At 38.2% G+C, this 18515-nt stretch overlaps 1 protein-coding gene across 1 annotated transcript in view; it reads left to right on the top strand.

The window, feature by feature from the left end:
• WDR49 (WD repeat domain 49) overlaps window positions 1-18515 on the top strand; it is a 203797-nt gene that overhangs the window by 99467 nt on the left and 85815 nt on the right. Inside the window, exons 9-10 of the mRNA XM_007502257.3 lie at window positions 13829-13993; window positions 16566-16681. Of these exons, the coding sequence (XP_007502319.2) occupies window positions 13829-13993; window positions 16566-16681 (281 nt within the window). The remainder of the gene's footprint in view (window positions 1-13828; window positions 13994-16565; window positions 16682-18515) is intronic.

Below are 18515 nucleotides of genomic sequence, written 5' to 3'. Positions count from 1 at the left end.
AATATATATGAGATGATTGGATAGGGGGAGGGGAAGGTACAGGGTGTATGTGTGTGTGAAGAAATGAGCTCAGCACATCCTACATATATGGCTTTAAGGAAAATTGAGATAATATGTGTTAAAGACTGCAAATATTTTTTGAGGGGGGAGATCTTTGGCTCTACAAATTCATCAAGTTAGGGAACTCCTTATGTAGAAACTCCTACCACAGTAGTAGGTAGACTTGTATTTAATAGCCTTAGAGAAATGCTTAGAGGTAGGTACTGAAAAGTCTAAAGGTGATATGACTCACCCAGGGTCATTTAGCCAATAGGTGTCAAAGATAAGACTTGAGCCTGAAGCCTTTTGACTCTAAGGTAGACCTTCTATCTTTTATTCCATTGTGTTTTCTTTAAAACCTTGAAGAATCATGCTATTCTTTCTCTATTCTTTCTCTTTCTTTTACAAATGTAAATAATAATAGACCAAATTATATCATACTTTAATGTTACAAAAACACTTTTTATCCATCCATGCATTCAGTTACTAAGTGCTATGCAAATGCTAGCTACTGTTATTAAAAAGCTCAAATCTCTCCCTTGCTAGAAGGCATTTTTAGCTCAGGGACACAGGAGTTGAAGAAAAGCAATGGGGGAAAGTTATGGGGAAGCAGTTCCCCAATAGGAATGTGATTTCTTTGATGGCATCTGCATTCAGTTGTGTTTAGGTAGTGACTTTCAGCAATTACTCATACCAGGCTGACATCATAACAAATAATAGGCTAACAAACCAAAACCAAACTCAGAGTGTAATGTACCATCCTTCTCTTTCTTCCCAGCTTCTTCCCATTGCCCAGCTACATCCGGGCAGCCCAGGCTCTCACATTCCCTGGTCTGGGTACCACTCTGCTGCATCCAGAAGAAGGAGAGCTCTGAAATATGCATACGCTGTAATTAGCAAGGATCTATTCTCCTGGCATATTTCACACAAGTGGCTCCCAGCAGCAGCCCTGGGTGCATTGCTAATAAAATGATGCAGCTAAATGCAATGCCACTTGGTATGCAGCTTGAGAGCTGTTTGTCTTCCCAGCACTTTAATGATGCACTGCAGCCTTTGTACCCAGGCGTTACCCGCATCTCAATGAACAAGCTCCAGTGTTAGAGAGGGGAAAGTGCCTCAGTGATGGAGTTGGCGAATAGGGCACAAAGCCGAGCTTTTCTTTGCTGATGAAAAGAAATCCCAGAAAGAGGCAAGAATGGTACATTGTGGGGCAATGCAAGGAATAATAGAGAAGGGTGCTGCACCCTTCTGATGCTAATGCAGAGAATCATTGCAGCGGCAAAGCCAGAGCTACTCACAGAACCAGGATCCAGGATGCTGGCAATTAAATTAGGAAATTGCTCCCCTCCCTTTATTTTTCTGCGAAAGCCTTGGAGCTTGTGTTGAAATGAGTACAAGCTGTAGAATGTCGTGTTGCCACTAATGAGGAGTTTGTCACGTAGGTTTCGACTGCTGTTTTCCTTTCATAACAGGAGATAAAAATCTTCTCAGAATCAATCTATTCCGAGTTCCATCTGCAGGGATAGGTTTCATTGCAAATGTTTTGTTGAACTTTGGGGAAGCCACTGGCCACTGGGGCATGTGCATTTTCTCAATAGTAAACATTGTGCTAATTGAGATCTGGGAAGGTGTAAAGGGGACAGAGGTTAAGTCACTGCAATACAGCCAAGTACCTGACCTCTTCATAGATCCATTGGCTAAAAGCTGCACTGGCCTTCCATGAGACAATGCTAGACATTGGGGCATAAAGACTGTAGCAAGAGCTGTAACTAGTAATATTGAAACATGGCCCAAAACAACAAAAACAAAAAACCAGTTTGGGGTATGGGGGACTGTTTGCAGCAAAAAAGACATAAATAATCCCTGGGGCCATTAACCCTGCTGGAGAGTGGTAGGGAGTGGGGGATCCTATGCCTTTTGGGGGTAGAGGTGACAGTAAATCCTGCAGTCTTTGAATCAAATGATTAGCAGAGCTTTACTAAGTACCTACTGTTTTACCAGTACTAGGCTAGGTGCTGGCATATATATGTACAAAAGTGAGATGGTTTCTGTCTTCCAGGGGCTTACAGCCCACCAGAAAGTTTCCAGGGATCGAGGACCCTCAAAAAATCTGGAAATTTGAATCAAAAGGGACTTCAGTAGCCAACTAGTCCATGATCCATACAAGGGAAAAATCCCCACTGACATACCCAACAGGTATATCTGATGGAAATGCTCTGGGTGGTCCAGTTATATAATACAATGAAAGATCCCATGGGTCTTTCTATGGGGAACAAATATGGGAAGGAAGAGCCACCCATCCTTACTGAGACAAAACCACATCTGTTCTGTGTCTCAGGCTATGATGTACTTTCCAGTCATCTCCAAACCATGAAGCCTGCATTCTGGTCATCCTCATCCTTCTCCCTTTAGAAGTTGGATGCTGCCCTGTGGGACCCTGGGCTTTTATATGGTAGCCTTTGACTTGTCTGACATGGAGCCCCAGTCACCAAATGCTCTCCAACTACTTCTATACACACATGAACTCTTTCCACCCACCTCTAACTTTATATGGTGTCTTCTCTTTAGAATGTAAACTCCTTGGGATTGTGTCTTCTTTGCTAGTACTTATATCCTAAGTATTTAATTAGTTCAGTATTTGATATATATATAATCAGCACTATTTATCATTTCCTTCCTTCCTTCCTTCCTTCCTTCCTTCCTTCCTTCCTTCCTTCCTTCCTTCCTTCCTTCCTTCCTTCCTTCCTTCCTTCCTTCCTTCCTTCCTTCCTTTCAAATAAAAAAATAAATATCTAGACCTGACTAATGAACAGACTTTATGAAGTATCAGAGCCATTGCAATATAGTGGATAAAGAGTTTCACATGAAAACTTGAGTTCCAGTCTTGCCTCTGATCCATTCTGACTATGTGATCCAGGGCAATTCACCACCTCTCAGAGTCCTCAGGTTACATGTTGCCTTTTTATGACATTTCTTCCCCTTTATTCTAGATTAAGAGGCAGTATAGAATAATGAAGAGCGTGTTAGAGTTGGAAAAACTTGTGTTCAAATCTTCCTCCTAACATTAACTAGAACATAACTTCCCCCCTTTGAGCTTTTGGCAGCTCTCTAAAATGATAAACTATCATTAAATTGTAATCCACTGGTGGAAGAAATCCCAGGCATATCATGTACTGATCTTCCATGTCCAGGTTGGCTTTGATATTCATTATAACTAGATTCTTTTTAGCCATATTTAGCTGTTGGGATGAGGAGTGGGCAGAAGGTGTATGGTTTGACTCAGGCCTCTGGAGATTATTTTTGGAAAAGAGCACAGTCAAGGGCTAAAAATATAACAGAAAGCTTCCCAACATCATTCAGGTTGTGAGAAGGAAAAGCTCTAAATTCCCATCTTTGCCATCTAATACCATCTCCTATTGGGGATTGTTGTGCCTCTTACTCACACTTAACTAGTTAATTCCCTTGTTTCTGATCTTTCTAAATCCAAGCTTTTCAGGTTCATAGATTCAAAGATCAGAATAGATTGCCCGTCTATCATCCTGATTTTCTCATAAATCATCAATCTCTCTGGTCTACTGGTCCCTTCTTTGCTGCTGGATAGAAACACATCTATGTCTCTATCCAAAAAATCAAACCTAAAAATTATAGCCATTGCTGCTAGCTGTTGTCCCATATCTTTCTTCTCCTGCTTAGCTAAAAGGATAGAGCATTGGGCTTGGAATAAGGATGACTCTTTTTTATGAGTTCAAATTTGCCCTCAGACACTTACTAGGTATTTGACCCTGCCTCTGCCACTTAATATTGTTTGCCTGAGCTCTTCATCTGTAAAATGAGCTGGAGAAGGAGGAAATGGCAAACCATTTCTTTGTCAAGAAAAAGCCAAATGGAGTCACAAGGAGTTGGACATGAATGAAATGACAACAAGGAGAAATATATCTGTATAAATACCTTTATGTACACACACACACACACACACACACACACACACACACACACACAGAGTAGTTGTTGTTCAGAGTTGCCCAATATCATACAGCTAGTAAGTATTTGAGGCCAAATTTGAACTCAGGTCTTTTTTTTATCTACTTGTCCTGTATCCACTGCTGCCTCTCTCCTGCCTCTCTCCCTATCTCTTTTTCTCCCTCCATCTCTGTTTCTCTCTCCTTTTCTTTGTCTCTCTCTCTGTCTCTTTCCCTTCCTTCCTCTCCCTCTCTCATTCTCTTTTTCTCTCACTATCTGTCTCTCCCTCTCTGTCTCCCCCTCTCCCCCCTCCACATCAGCAAAAGAAATTAATAATTATTCATAACTGAGAATATGAAGAACATTTCTAGAAGTTGGCCCAATTCATATCTATATTAATAGCATATTTGTGGGGGCAGACAGATGCTCAGTGGATTGAGAACCAGGCTCACAGACAAGAGGTCCTAGGTTCAAATTTAGCCTTAGACACTTCTAATCTGTGTGAATTTGGACAAGTCACTTAACCCCCATTGCCTAGTCTTTACCTTGGAACCAATACACAGTGTAGATTCTAATATGTAAGCTAAGAGTTTTAAAAAATCAGTATGTTTTTATGATTTTATTCCTATGGGTTTTGCAATTTTGAAGATTTCCAACTTTTATCATCTTTGCTAACATGTTGTACATGAGGAGAAACCTCTGAATTATTTTAATTTATATTCTTATTAGAGGGAAGGCACTGAAATTAGAAGTGTTTGGGGGAAGGCTTCTTGTAGAAAGTGGGCTTTTAGTTGGGATTTAGGGGAAAAGTGAGAGTGGGAAGGGCAGTAGGGATAATTGATGAGGGAGAGCCCAGGCAAAGGAGAGGGCTAGAGAGAATGCCTGGACCTGAGAGAGGGAATTTCTTGTTTATGGAACAGCCAGAAAGCTGTGATTTTGTGAGAGGAAGGCCCTAAACAAAAGGGAGAATTAAGAAAGGCCTCATGAAAATTGTGGCATTGAAATAAAGCCATAAAGACAGCTGGGAAGTCTGAAAAGCAAAGGATTTGCAGAGATTTCAACCACCTTCGTTTTACAAAAGAGGAAACTGAGAACTGACTTGCCTACATATTCAGTAAGTAGAAGAGCTGGAATTTTTACCCTGGTCTTCCAACTTCAATTCCAATCATCTTGCTCAGCATCACCTTAGATGTACTATTCACTGTCTGCATTTGCCACAATGCCCAGTAAGAAGAAATTTAATAAATATTTGTGGCATGATTGAATTTCTCACTGCAGGCTCAAGACTTTCCTGATTTCCTTCCTCCCCCATACACTCATCAATGTTCTCCAGTCTTCCTTTTTGCCTGAATTTTGTGATATTTTTCTTTCTACTGAATTAAAAAAAAAATGTCTTGCTTGTGACTTTATTATTTTTTTTTCTGGACCCCAGTGAGTTTTAAACACAATCACTGCACTGAGCATAAACAGAAACAAAACAGTCCATCCATTATTTTCCTTCCTTCTTTCTTTTATATCCTATCAGAACTGTTCCCTTATACTTTCCTATAAAGGAAGGCACGTGGAACCCTTAGGAGTCTTAGGTTCTTCTGCGAAGGAGCCACATTTCTTCTTTCCTCTCTTTTTTTTTTTTTTACATTGGCAAAGCTTGTTCCTGCAGCTAACAGCGGTGCAACAAGCCACTGGGAAAGGATGAAGAAACACCTGGCTGGCATTAACAGCTGAAAGACACCATCTGAGTAGCTCAGCTGCCCTGGAGACTCTTCTGATGAGTCAACCTCGAAGTTATTCCTGAAAATCAAGAAATTCTTAGATGCCCATTAAAAATTACAGGTTCTATATACATAGGAAAGAAAGGATTACTCAAACTTCACAAGAACTCATCCAAAGGAGGCTGGGGATGGGGATGAGGCCATATCAATGAGATCAGAGACCTTGCTACTTATGGGCCAACTGCTAGGTAGCACAGTGAGTACAGAGCTAGACATGGAGTCAGGAAAAATTGGGTTCAAATCACATACTTATTAGTTGTATGACCCTGGGCAAATTACTCATGTTGGCCTCATTTCTCTCATCTGTAATGTGGAAATAATAATAGTGCCTACCTTCCAGGGTTTTTGTGAGGATCAAATGAGATAATTATTATAATCACTTGGCACAGTGCTTGGCTCATAGTAAGTGCTATATAAGTGTTATTGACTATTATGTATAGCTGGGCTATGGCTTGGATGAAAGATTAGATCTTTTTTCCTTGGCTCCACAGGCCAGAACTAGGTCAACTGGCCTTAGTTTCAGAGAGGAGTAAGGAAAAACAGAGAGAGTGAGCTGTATTGGCAGGCAGTGTGCTCCCTTCTACTGGAGGTCTTCCAGTGGTGGCCAGATGACCCTTTGTCTAGAATTATAGATTAGAGCTAAAAGGGACTTTAGAGATCACCTAGTTTTTATTTTAGAGGAGGAAATAAAGTTCCAAAGAGCCTTCCTAAGTTCACACAGATGATAAGTAGTAGAAGTGAGATTCAAACCCAGGTCTTTGAATTTCAGATCTATTGCTCTTTCCTGGACTAAACAAGCTTCGTTACTAGAGACATGTCTGTTCAGGTGGAGGTTGGATTTGATGACCTTTGAGTAGGTCCTCTCTAACTATGGGATTCTGTGATTCTATCATCCATATCTTAATTTATATATATATATTTAGTTGCTTATGTTGGATAGATACAATCTCAGTATTTCAGCATTTGTAATGCTAGCCTCATAAGCAAAGCAGACTACATAACCAAAGTAGAGAGTTCAACTTGATCAAATTTTGACAGACTAAAAATTTATAATTTAAATCATCAATTTATAGTAGTAACTTTTTATAGGAGTAAGGGTTGCTATTAGAAATGGGATTTCATGAGCAGATTTATAAATCTACCAGGTTTCTGACTTGAATGATCTCCATCACTTATCTCTTGTTATATTCTGGAAATTCAAATTCCATTCACCTCTCTCTTGCTGTGAGACATAACTCCAACCATTTCCTTCTGAAATGGCTACAGAGGAAATATTGTACTTCAGATGATGGCATCTGAAATAACCCAGAAGCCCATATGATAGTGGCAATGGTAATTAAGAATGATGAACTGAATGCTTTGTGGTTAATGTAATTTCTGTCTCTTCTTCTTCACTCCAGGAATACTTAGACATTCAGCCTAGAATTATTAGAATGCTAATAATGATTACTTATATTTTTGTAGTGGCTTAAGGCTGATAAATCTAATAATGACAACAACAATAACAATAGTTAACATTTATATAACACTTTAAGGTTTGCAAAGACATTTCCATATACAATTTCACTTGATCTTCACAACTACCCTATGGTATAGGTGCTATTACAATTTCCATTTTACACATGAGAAAACTGAGGCTGAGCTAGGTTAAATGACTTGCTTAGGGTCATACAGTTAATAAGTACCCAAGGTAAGATTCAAACACAGGTTTTCCTTACTGCAATTCTACCTACCTTGACACCTTGCTGGCTCTTTTGACAGTCTAGTGATTTAGCTAGCAAAACCAGTTTTATGTATGTTTTAAGGATGAGGAAATTAAGATCTTTTGAAGTTAAGTGACTTAACAAATATCAGAAAGCTCGAAACTTGTGCCAGGCTTTTCTGAGTCTAGGACAAATGCTCTTACCACTGTCTCAAACTGCCTACACTTAATTTCCAAATGTCTTTTTTTATGATGTACTTGTCCATATGATTCAGGGTAAAGCATAATGAATGTCTGATCCATCAAATGAAAAGTATTTAAGCAATACCTCCTCTGTGACAGGCACTGTTCTGGGGATGCAAAGGCATACCAAAAAAACCCCGAAATAATTCCTGCCCTCAAGGAGGATGCAGTCTAGTCTGGGGAGTCAACATGCACACAAATATACACATAAACACATAAATAGATAGTCTGTAAAATGAGTTTAGGAGGAAATGGTAAATAACTTCAGTATATTTGCCAAGAAAACTACAAATGGATTATAGAATCAGACATGACTGAAATGAAGACAACCACAACAATGGAACGAAGGTTCTAGCATTGAGGGGCATCAGAGAAGGCTTTATGTGGAAGGTGATGCTTGAATCGAGCTTTGAAGAAAACTGGATTCTGAGAAATAAAGGGGAGGAAGGGAGGTCATTATAATCTTGCAAGACAGCTGGCACAAATTGCCTAGAGTCAGGAGATGGTAGACCATTTATGAAGAAGAGGAAGATCAGTTTCGTCAGGCTGAAGTATATATAGAAGTAAGTAACATGCAGTAATGCTGTAAACATTGAGTGGAGCCAGATGGAGAATGATGGGCTTCTAACATCTTCATCTGGTCCCCTGAACCAGAGGCAGAATGACCTGATGATTAGAAGCTTCCATCCAGGAAGAACTAGATTCAGGTCTTGTCTCTGATGCTCCATTTACATTTTCAAGCCCCAGTTGTGTCATTGTGATTGGAGAATATTGACTTCAATGCAACAAAATTTCTTATTTACCTACTAAGTAATATTTAGCTACCAATAACCTAGTTATTATTATTCCCATCTTGTAAATGAATAAACTGAAGCAGAGCATGTTCCTTGCCCAGGTTCACATAATCATAAGTGTTTGAAGAAGGAATTAAGGTCACTTGTTGTGAATCTTAAAATTTCTCAGACTCTACCTTGGAACATTATCTTAAGGTTATGGTTAAGGCTATTCCCCTTTAAACAATGGAGGTACTTGATCAGGAATGTATTGGGAACTTTAAAATTACTCCACCCATACTTAGGCATACTTTACAGGAAGATAAAGTTGTAAACTCCTTACTGAACAATGAAAAAGTACTTAACCCATACTTATAGTGAGGCAAAAGCCCTTAAGCTGGGTATACTTTTAGATCTAATACAAAAGGGTGCTAAGTACCTATGAAGGTCAAATTAATCACTAAAAGGTCAGGCAACTTGCAAGGGGCAAGCTTAACAAAGAGGTGTGAAGTACTCAGAGGATATAATCTACCCAGAGAAGGTGAGAACAAAAAAACTAAGAATGGGCTGTCCTAGGAAAAGTGTCTACTGTGATTGGTAGATATAAAAATTTAGGGGAGGTGACACAAGAGAAATTTCTCTTTAAAAGGAGCTGTCTGAACCAGTTCAAGGGAGTTCCAGTTAGTTCAGCTTTGGAAGCTGAATTGAAGGTCAGGAGTCAGTGGAGGCTGCTGGGTCTCTGAACACTAGAGTTTTGCTTGGGAAGATCTTGTGGTGAGTGATAAAAGACTGACTAGTCTCTCTTAAAGCTCAGGCCTAGGCCAATGGCCTAGGCCCTTTCCTACTATTTCCTCTTACTCTGTCTCTCTCCCTTCCCTTAATTCCTTCATTTGTATTAATTAAAGTCTCCATAAAAACACAGCTGACTTGAGTATTTCATATTGGGTAATTTTTCCCATAGCGATCACTTATTTTTTATATAAAATCATGACACTAACATTATCTTTACAGTTTTGGCAATTCAAAGTCTTGAAACCCACATTTTTGCGGTCACAATGTTCTTGACTCCAAGTCTAGTGATCTAACTACTGTACCATCTAGCTGTCAAGGGGATGTCCAAAGAAACACATCATTGAAAAAGCTTTGGGTTTATACCAGGGGCTTGCTAGTAAATGTTTATCAACCATCTCTCTGAAGAAGAATGCACTCATGACCTTTACATTTAATCTGAATTATTATTTTCCCCATCTTTCTTAACTTTAAACCAATATTAGTGAACATTTTTAAGTCAACAGTACAATAAATGAAACTCTCCTTTGTAGTGTTTGCTGATTTTCAATATTCAAATGATCACCCTGAAAATTTAACTATTGATTCCCATGATACAATTAGAGCTAATTTCATCACATTCCAGAATAGACATATGATGTCAGACTGGGGGATAATAGGTTGACAGCTGGAGTGCCTGGCTTACGTATTCATGGTATCAGGAAAAATTATGTTGGGTTTTCTTACTATATCACATTCATGGGAGCACATGGGTGAGAGTCACGTAAAATGGGTAGACATGGAAGGGTGGTGATCTGTCTGCATCACTGTAAAGAAAAATCACACTGATGAGATCTTTGATTCATCTGAATACTTTAGTAGCTGCCAAATCGAGTTGTGATGTTTGAATAAGATTTGGTATGTAAAACATTTTGTGAGCTTCAAAGCTCTTCATGAATGCCCAATATTATTAATGAGTAGCCATGGAATGAATGAGGCAACATCTTTCCCTTCTAGTTATTGACTGAAACCACTGAATGGGAGAATAAAGTCTGCAAAGAAAGAAGATTCAACTGGGACTGGGAAGTGGTGAAAAGTCAGGGCTGCTTCACATGCTTAGATGTCTATTTTGAGGGGAAAAAGGAAAAAGGTTAGAGAGGTCAGTTTTTGGAGACTTTGGAGTTGAGGAGATGTTGTTAGCCCTTTGCAGATGAAGCCCATCTTGGTCTCCTTTATTTGGCTCCGTTCATGTTCATTTTTGAGCTCCCGACTCTTCAGGACCCTGGAGAGAGACAGCCTGGAGCCAGGCTTCTGAAGTCTGAGATCAAGATTGTCATTCACCTGCACTAGATGCTATCTTCCCATAGCTTTTTCTATTAAAAAAAAAAACAAACTCAAACAAAACAAACTCCTCATAATTCCCAAATGATTCTATGACATGAACATGCATAAAGTCAGTATATATCCTGCAGTTGAATTCCAATTCTACTGCTTGCTATCTGTATGGCTTTGAGCAAATCACTAACCCTTTCTAAATTATCTCAGTTTCTCAAGCTGTAAAATGAGGAACTTAGACAATCTTATTGCTAATGTCCATTCCAACTCCAAATCTTTGCTTTGATGATACAGCCTCTGAAATTTGAATGCTTTGGTCTCTGACTTGCTTTGATGCCCATATTTATATATTGTTTTAGGCTTTCAAAAGATTTAATGTATAAAATCTTGTTTAATCCTTACTAGAACTCTTGGAGGTAGATGCTGTTGTCACCACCATTTTACAAATGCGAAAACAAAGGCACCCAAAAGTAAGACCACAGTCACACAGTGGGCTCCTTAGGTGGGATAGCTATATATCCACCATTCCATTAGGTATTTGCTTATTAATGTAAATTCTGCTTTGAGAATACTTTGCAAATGGTAATGAAAAGTGCTGAATGTACAGGGAGGAATTAGAAGTCAGAAGATATGAGTTTTAATTCTGGCTCTTTCAATGTAAACCTGGGCAAATCACTTAGCATCTACACGTCTCAGTTTCCTTATCTGTAAAATGAGAAACAAAATGATCTCCAAGAGCCCTCACAACTTTAAAATCTCTTTATTGTATATATCTCTAACATGGATATAATCTCTATGTAATCTTTAAAACTCCAAATCACAGCACTGAATACACAGGAAGATAGGTGTGATATAAAAAGAAGCTTTATGTTCCCAAAAAGTTTTATTTGATGCTTATTTTAAAGGACAGAGACTGAAAGAGACAATAAATAATTATCATCTGGAAATTAAGGATCCCCACCTTTGTTGACAAATTATTTGGTCATTACAAAAGTCATCTTTGAGAAACTATCCTATGGATTATTGTTATGATAATGCAAAATTATAATCCATCATGGAGCTTCCACACCAAGAATCCCCCATATTAACAAAAATGATGGGCTGAACTAATAATAAGGAGAAAGGACTTTACAGATAGCAATAATAATGATGATAACAAAAATGATACTAACATTTTTATAGTACTTATGTAGTGCCAGGCACTGTGCTAAATCCTTCACAGTCATTATCTCATTTGATCCTCACAATAAACCTGCGTGGAAGGTGCTATTATTATGCCCAATTTACAAAATGTAATTCTTGACAGTGATCCCCATTAAATTTTCCATTATTAGAGACATCTAGGTGATACAGGGAATGGAGTGCTAGACTTGAAGTTAGGAAGAAAAAGAGTTGTTGTTTTTTTTTTTTAATTTGGCCTCAGACACTAGCTTATTGACTTTAGGCAAGTCACTTAACCTATTTTGCCTCAGTTTCCTCATCTGTAAAATAGACATAATAACAGCACTTATCTCCCAGTGTTGTTGGGAAGATGCAGTTAGACTATATTTGTAAAGTACTTAACATTGGACATAGTATGTACTATATGAATACTGGCTTTTTTTTTAATCTAGCCAGTAAACAAAGAACATAAATCCACTGTTGGGCATTTTTGGGACTTAGGGAATGCTTATCTTTTTTACATTTTTGCAGGTCTCATTCTAGTTTCTCCTTTCATTCCCACAAGGGTCTTGAGAGAAAGGTTTCTCTGATCTGTAGGTCTCCTAAATAAGAGGGTGGCTAAATGTCAGTAAAACAAACAAGGCTGACTCCTTGCCAGGACCTATCATCCTCCCTATCTGAGATTCCTAGTTGCTAATCCCCTCTCCTCCCATTTGTTTCCTAGCACACTGAGCTCTGCATCTTGTCTACATAGATTTATATCTGACCTTCCTACACTCTTTGTTCTTTATTGACCCATTCATAATCATGTTTTAGCTGAAAAAAATGTATGGTACCTAGAGAGAATAGGAGGCGGCAAGTATTTTAGGACCTTGTCAGTATTTAAGGCAATAACTATGACATTTGGTGGGAACGGGCGTCTTCCCATGATGGATTGGATAGCTTCATTTGCTGAAGACTAAGCTGAAGGTGACAGATACTTACCCAACTTCCTCAGCTTCTCCCCACATCCTAAAGTGAGTCATCCCAGATTTCCATTATCCTCATAGATCAACTTTTTGATCCAAATAGGAAAGATTTATCTGATGAGATAGATTCAATAGCCTGCTCTTCTATAGTGTCCTCTAGTCACCAGGATGAAGGGTACATAGGAAAGCTTTTTATTCTCTTTTCTGTTATGGGTTTTCTAAAGTTTAGGGCTTTCATTTTCTTTCTTTATCCTCATAGAATCATAGGTTTAGAACTGAGACCTTACAGATCATTATCCCAATGCCTCATGTATTTATTACATAAGAAGAAACTGAGCCAGAGCAGTGAAGGTTTCTAGGTAAATACAGGCAATAGGTCTGAATCAGAATTCAAGCCCTGGTTTTCCTGATTGAAGTCAAGTGCTCCAATGACTATGTTAAGTTTTTCTTTTTTAGACTGACCCTGAGATTACTTTGGTTTGGAGAACTCATGGGTCAGGAAACTCCCTTGCTAAAGCTGTTGAGCAATTCTTTGTCAGACAGGTGGTACAGTGGATGGGCATTGATTCATGGAGACCTCAGTTCAAAGCCTGTTTCTAACACATATTAGATAGATGACTCTGGGCAAGTCATTAAACCTCTGTCTGCCTTAGTTTCCTCAACTGTAAAAATGGGGATAATAATGGCATCTACTTCCAAGGATTGTTGTGCAGATTAAATGAAATAATACATAGAACACTTTGGCTACTTTGAAGCAATATATAAATATATGTATATACATATAAATATATATGTGTTTATAAATGCTAGTCACCATTACTATGTGAGAGTTACCTGGACGTTACAAGGTTAAGTGACTCATCTAGATCAAACAGGGAATGTATATCACATGTCGGACTTCAACTCCTGAACCTGAGACAGTTCTCTAGCCACTATACCATGCTGCCCCTCACTTAGAATATTATAAATTAGAAAAATACCCATTAGCCCAATCTTAAAATTCCTTATAGGATGTTGGTACCCCAAATGCATGGCATCTATTTATTCTAGTGAATATATGCGATTCATGTTAATATTGAATTCTTTCCCAATTCCATTTCATTGCAGGTTATCAGTTCTGATACAGAATCTACTGTTTCCTTCTGGATGATAGACACTGGGCAGAAAATCAAAGAGTTTACAGGTTGCCATGGCAATGCAGAAATCAGCACCATGGCCTTAGATCCAAGTGAGAAGAGGCTTTTAACTGGTAGCCCAGATGGTGCAATAAAGGTGTGAACAAACTCTGGGATGTTGTTTGCCAGCTCTTTTCTCTCTAGGAGCTGGGCCAAAAGAATCTGCTTGGGGGAAAACAATATCCCCTAGGTTTGTCCATTTGTGAGTGTGTGTGTGTGTGTGTGTGTGTGTGTGTGTGTGTGTGTGTGAATGCTTCTGTGTGTTGGCCTTGCTAGAGGAGAGATGTGACCAGAGGAGATAAACCTAACAAAAAGTGTCTGTAACAAAGCTGTCCAGAGTGTAGCCCTTGACTTGGAGTGGATGAGACATGCTAAGACATTCTTGAATGAAGAGATTACCAATGGAGATAAAAGGATAAGTTCACAAAGGAGCTTCCTAATGCCTATGGCTGCCTTTATAGAACAGCCCATACAATGGAGTCATACAAGTAGATTGCTGCTCTTTGAAAATATTGACATACTGGTACTATTTCAAGGTCAATAACTTTTCCCTAGAGCCATGTTGTCTCGTGGTTCATTGTATTTATCATTATTATCAGAATACACTGATACCTAGAGATGGGTAACCATTTCCATATAATCATATGGTGTGGTTTTCATACCCTAATATAATTACATGATTATTAGTTTACATGGGGGCATCATGCCAGTTGCTATTTACTATTATTATAATCATGTGAAGCCATGGCATTTTTACCAGAGTAGAGAACTCCCAATGTGGAAACTGCATTTGCCAATTTAGAATTAGTAATTTATCAGTAATTTATAGTTACAGAGAGCTGACTATGTCCCTGAGAAACTAAATAACCTGCCCTAGATCACACAGAAGAGGCAGCTCACTGGCTCAGTAGTGGCTTCTTCAAATTTGACCTCAGACATTCTCTAGCTGTGCGACCCTGGGCAAGTGACTTAACCTCTGTTTTCCTTAATCCACTGGAAGAAGAAAGGAAAAACTCCTCTAGTATCTTTACCAAAAAACTCATACAGGATTAGGAAGAGTCATACAGGACTAAACAACTGAACAATAGCAGCAGAGTCACCCAGATAGTGAATATGGGGAGAGAGTGGGGATTTGAACCTAAGTGCTCTGATACCAAAATCAGTACCATTTTCTTTCCAACCTCATTGGATATTATCCTCTAACTCAAACTCTGACATCCAACGAAACTGGTCTTCTCTCTGTTACTCACACAATCTACTCTGCATGAGACATCCATCCTCCTCACTTCTGCTTTTGTCTCTTTCTTCCTTGAAGACACAGCTCATGATCCATCATTTATATGAAACCTCTCCTTAACCCTCCAACACTATCCTTCCCCACACACTATTTTATATTGAGCTACTTTGTCCATATTTGTCCATATTAATTCATTTTATATTGATGCTATATATCTTTATATATGCATTAGCTGCCTTACTTTTTCAATTAGAATATAATCTTCCTTTCAGCAGAGATTGTTTCATTAATTGTATTTATACTCCCAGCTTATAGCACAATACCTGAAACATGGAAGGAACTTAATAAATGCTTATTGATAGACTGATTCCCCCTCCACTTCAAGGATCCATTGTTTTCTTATAAGAAATGAGGAAAAAGTCCAGCAAAACTAACCAATACATCATCCCAGTCAGACAGTACTTACAGTGTTCCATTCCCATAGTCTCCCACATCTGCAGAACAGGGTGCTACCTTTTTTGTATATTTTCTTCTGGGCTTTGCATTATAATTTTCCAGCTTTCACTTTCAAGTGTTTTGTTGCTATTCTTTACATTTATTTTATTGAGCTCAAAATGTGTGTGTTATTTTCCTGTTTCTGCTTGTTTCACTTTGTACCAGTTGTAAGTATTCTTGGATTTTTTTATAATCTTTGTTTTCATCATTTCTTATGACATATAGAGTAATTTACAATAGTTTGTTAATGATTCCTCAACCGAGGATGTCTACTACACATTTGGATCCCTGTAGCACTCTCTGAAAAATGAGACCAATAAATATCAATAAATATAATTTTTAAGCATATATACATACGTATGTAAAGAACCAATAAATATAAAGTGGACCAATCCAAAATGGAAATATTCAGTCATATTTCTAGTAAAACTGATCTTGAGGAACAATGTCTCCTCATTAAGGCTTAGTTATTCTAATGGTATTGGTGAATTGCTTTTGAATCAACTCATAAAGTACATTACAAATATTTACAATTCAACTGGTAATCACAACTATTTTGAAAGGAAATACATTCTCTTTAATTAATATATATCTTAACTAAATTCAAATTCTATTCCTAGAAGCAAACTCAAAGCACTTTTTCAATGTTGTTTAGTTTAAAAAAGAGATGCTTTTAAAAATTGTAATAAGTGTATTTCTTGGGGGCAGCTGGGTAGCTCAGTGGATTGAGAGCTAGGTCTAGAGACGGGAGGTCCTAGGTTCAAATCTGGCCTCAGACACTTCCCAGTTGTGTGACCCTAGGCAAGTCACTTGACCCCCATTGCCTAGTCCTTACCACTCTTCTGCCTTGGAGCCAATACATAGTATTGACTCCAAGATGGAAGGTAAGGGTTTTAAGGAAAAAAATTGTAATAAATGTATTTCTTTTCTCTTAAAGATTTGGGATTTCAATGGACATTGCCATCATACCCTGAACGTGGGTCAAGATCGAGCTGTGGATATTTCCCAGATTCTAATCCTAAAGAAGACTATAATAGTGGTAGGCTGGGAGAGGTATGTCCTTGAATATCTTGTAGCAAAAGACTGGAAAAAAAGGTAAACGTAATGTTTTCATGTTGGTTTTCAAATCTAAAAACAGGAGGGAGTATAGAAATGTAGACTTCCTCTGGGTCATTCATTAACTGGTGACCTAATTGGGGGAAATTCTCAGTTGGAGTTGACTGCTCATCAACTGAGTGACAGATAAAAGAATCATAGAATTGAGAGAGACCTGGAGAAGCCATCTGGTACCTATTTCTGGCTTGGGTGATTTGCTCCCAGAGAACATTAATACTTGAAACAAAAGTTTCCCACCTTCTAAAAATATTCTCCCGAGGAGGTCCTTTTTTCCCCTCCCTTAGTATCACCTTCCGGGGTGTCACAGTTTTTAGTCAAAAAGCTGTTAATGCCTTCCTTCAATTCTTCCAGCAATAATTTTAGCCTTTTCTTTGTTAAAAAAAGACATAAAACAGATATCCAGCTAGAAGGGTATGTTAGAATATCTTTCAATTGGTTACATCGAGGTGGCTTTGATAAAAGCACCTTTTTCATATAAACATTCCTCAATTTTCATCCCAAGGAAAACCATATTTCCTTCTTTTCTTGGGAAATCAGAAGGGTGCACCAGATCCAAATATTTTAAGGTAGTACACATCCATGAGGAAAATTAAAGGGGTTTGCATTTTGAAAATATTATATCTCCTAAATTTGGTAGCACAGAAAATACTGCTCTAACAGATAATTGACCAGAAGTTATTCACTGTCAAATTATCATTTTAATGGCTTGAGGGTAGTTTGGGATAATCTGGTTTTTTCCCTTCTCTTCATCCGATTCTCTGCTCAGACAACTAACTGTGGCATTTGGATGGTTTTTATTAATCACAGCAAAGACCTTTAATCCAAGCACTAATGCATATAGACACATTAGCAGATGGAACATATGGCCTATCTTTTTTTTCCATAGAAATTTTGTTTGGTAGGAGGAAGAATGAAGACCAAACTGTTCTACATAATATTATGACATAATTCTTCCATATATGCCTTGCAAAGACAAGCCTGCTTCCTGTCCATGCGAGCAATCAGTGTGACTCATAGCTAATTCAGCAATCTGTATCCTATTCATTTCTGTGCTAGGCAAAGATCATGACCAAAGTGAAGTCTCTGGTCTAGGCAATGTGTCTTAATCATGGAGCCAGGAAGACTTAGTATCAAATTCTGCCTCTGACCCATTCTAGTTGGGGTGCCAGGAACAAGTTAAATATAATCTCTCAGTGACCTTGGCGCTCTCTAAGACCCTAAGTTTTACATTCATCAATGGAGGGAGTGCCCAGATGGGAATTCATTAAAGTAATAAAATAATAGGAGCAGATTCCCCGCTCCCGCAAAATTCAATATGAAATGACAGAATTTTTCTTTAATGGCCAACTGGGACCAATATTTATTGGAATGCTTACCAGAAAATAATTTTTATTTTTTTCCCACTGAAAAATTGAGTCACTTTCTGAGAAATCCCAAGTGTTTAGCACTGTTTGGCACATAATAGGTACTCAATATTAATACAGGACACCACTTTGTTCATTAAAAAATTAAAAACCCATAATTAGAGACTAATTTAAAATTAGAATAATCTCATTTTAAAGGAAGTCATTTCAAAGACTGGAAGCTTAAAGCTGTCAATGGCCATTGCATCCAACAAATATACTGAAAGAAATGTAAAGACTAATAGCTCACATGCTCATGTTTCTAACATTCTCTCTTCCACTTCTTTTCCTTTCACGTGATGCTCCCTATGCCAGACATATCATCTTTCCTGATTTCTGAATTTCAGAAAGTTCCCTTTAAAGCCTAG

This window comes from Monodelphis domestica, chromosome 8 (genome assembly GCF_027887165.1).
Source record: "Monodelphis domestica isolate mMonDom1 chromosome 8, mMonDom1.pri, whole genome shotgun sequence".
Taxonomy (NCBI): Eukaryota; Metazoa; Chordata; class Mammalia; order Didelphimorphia; family Didelphidae; genus Monodelphis; species Monodelphis domestica.
The sequence above is the reverse complement of the archived record's forward strand: the minus strand, read 5'-3'. Positions and strand labels throughout refer to the sequence as shown.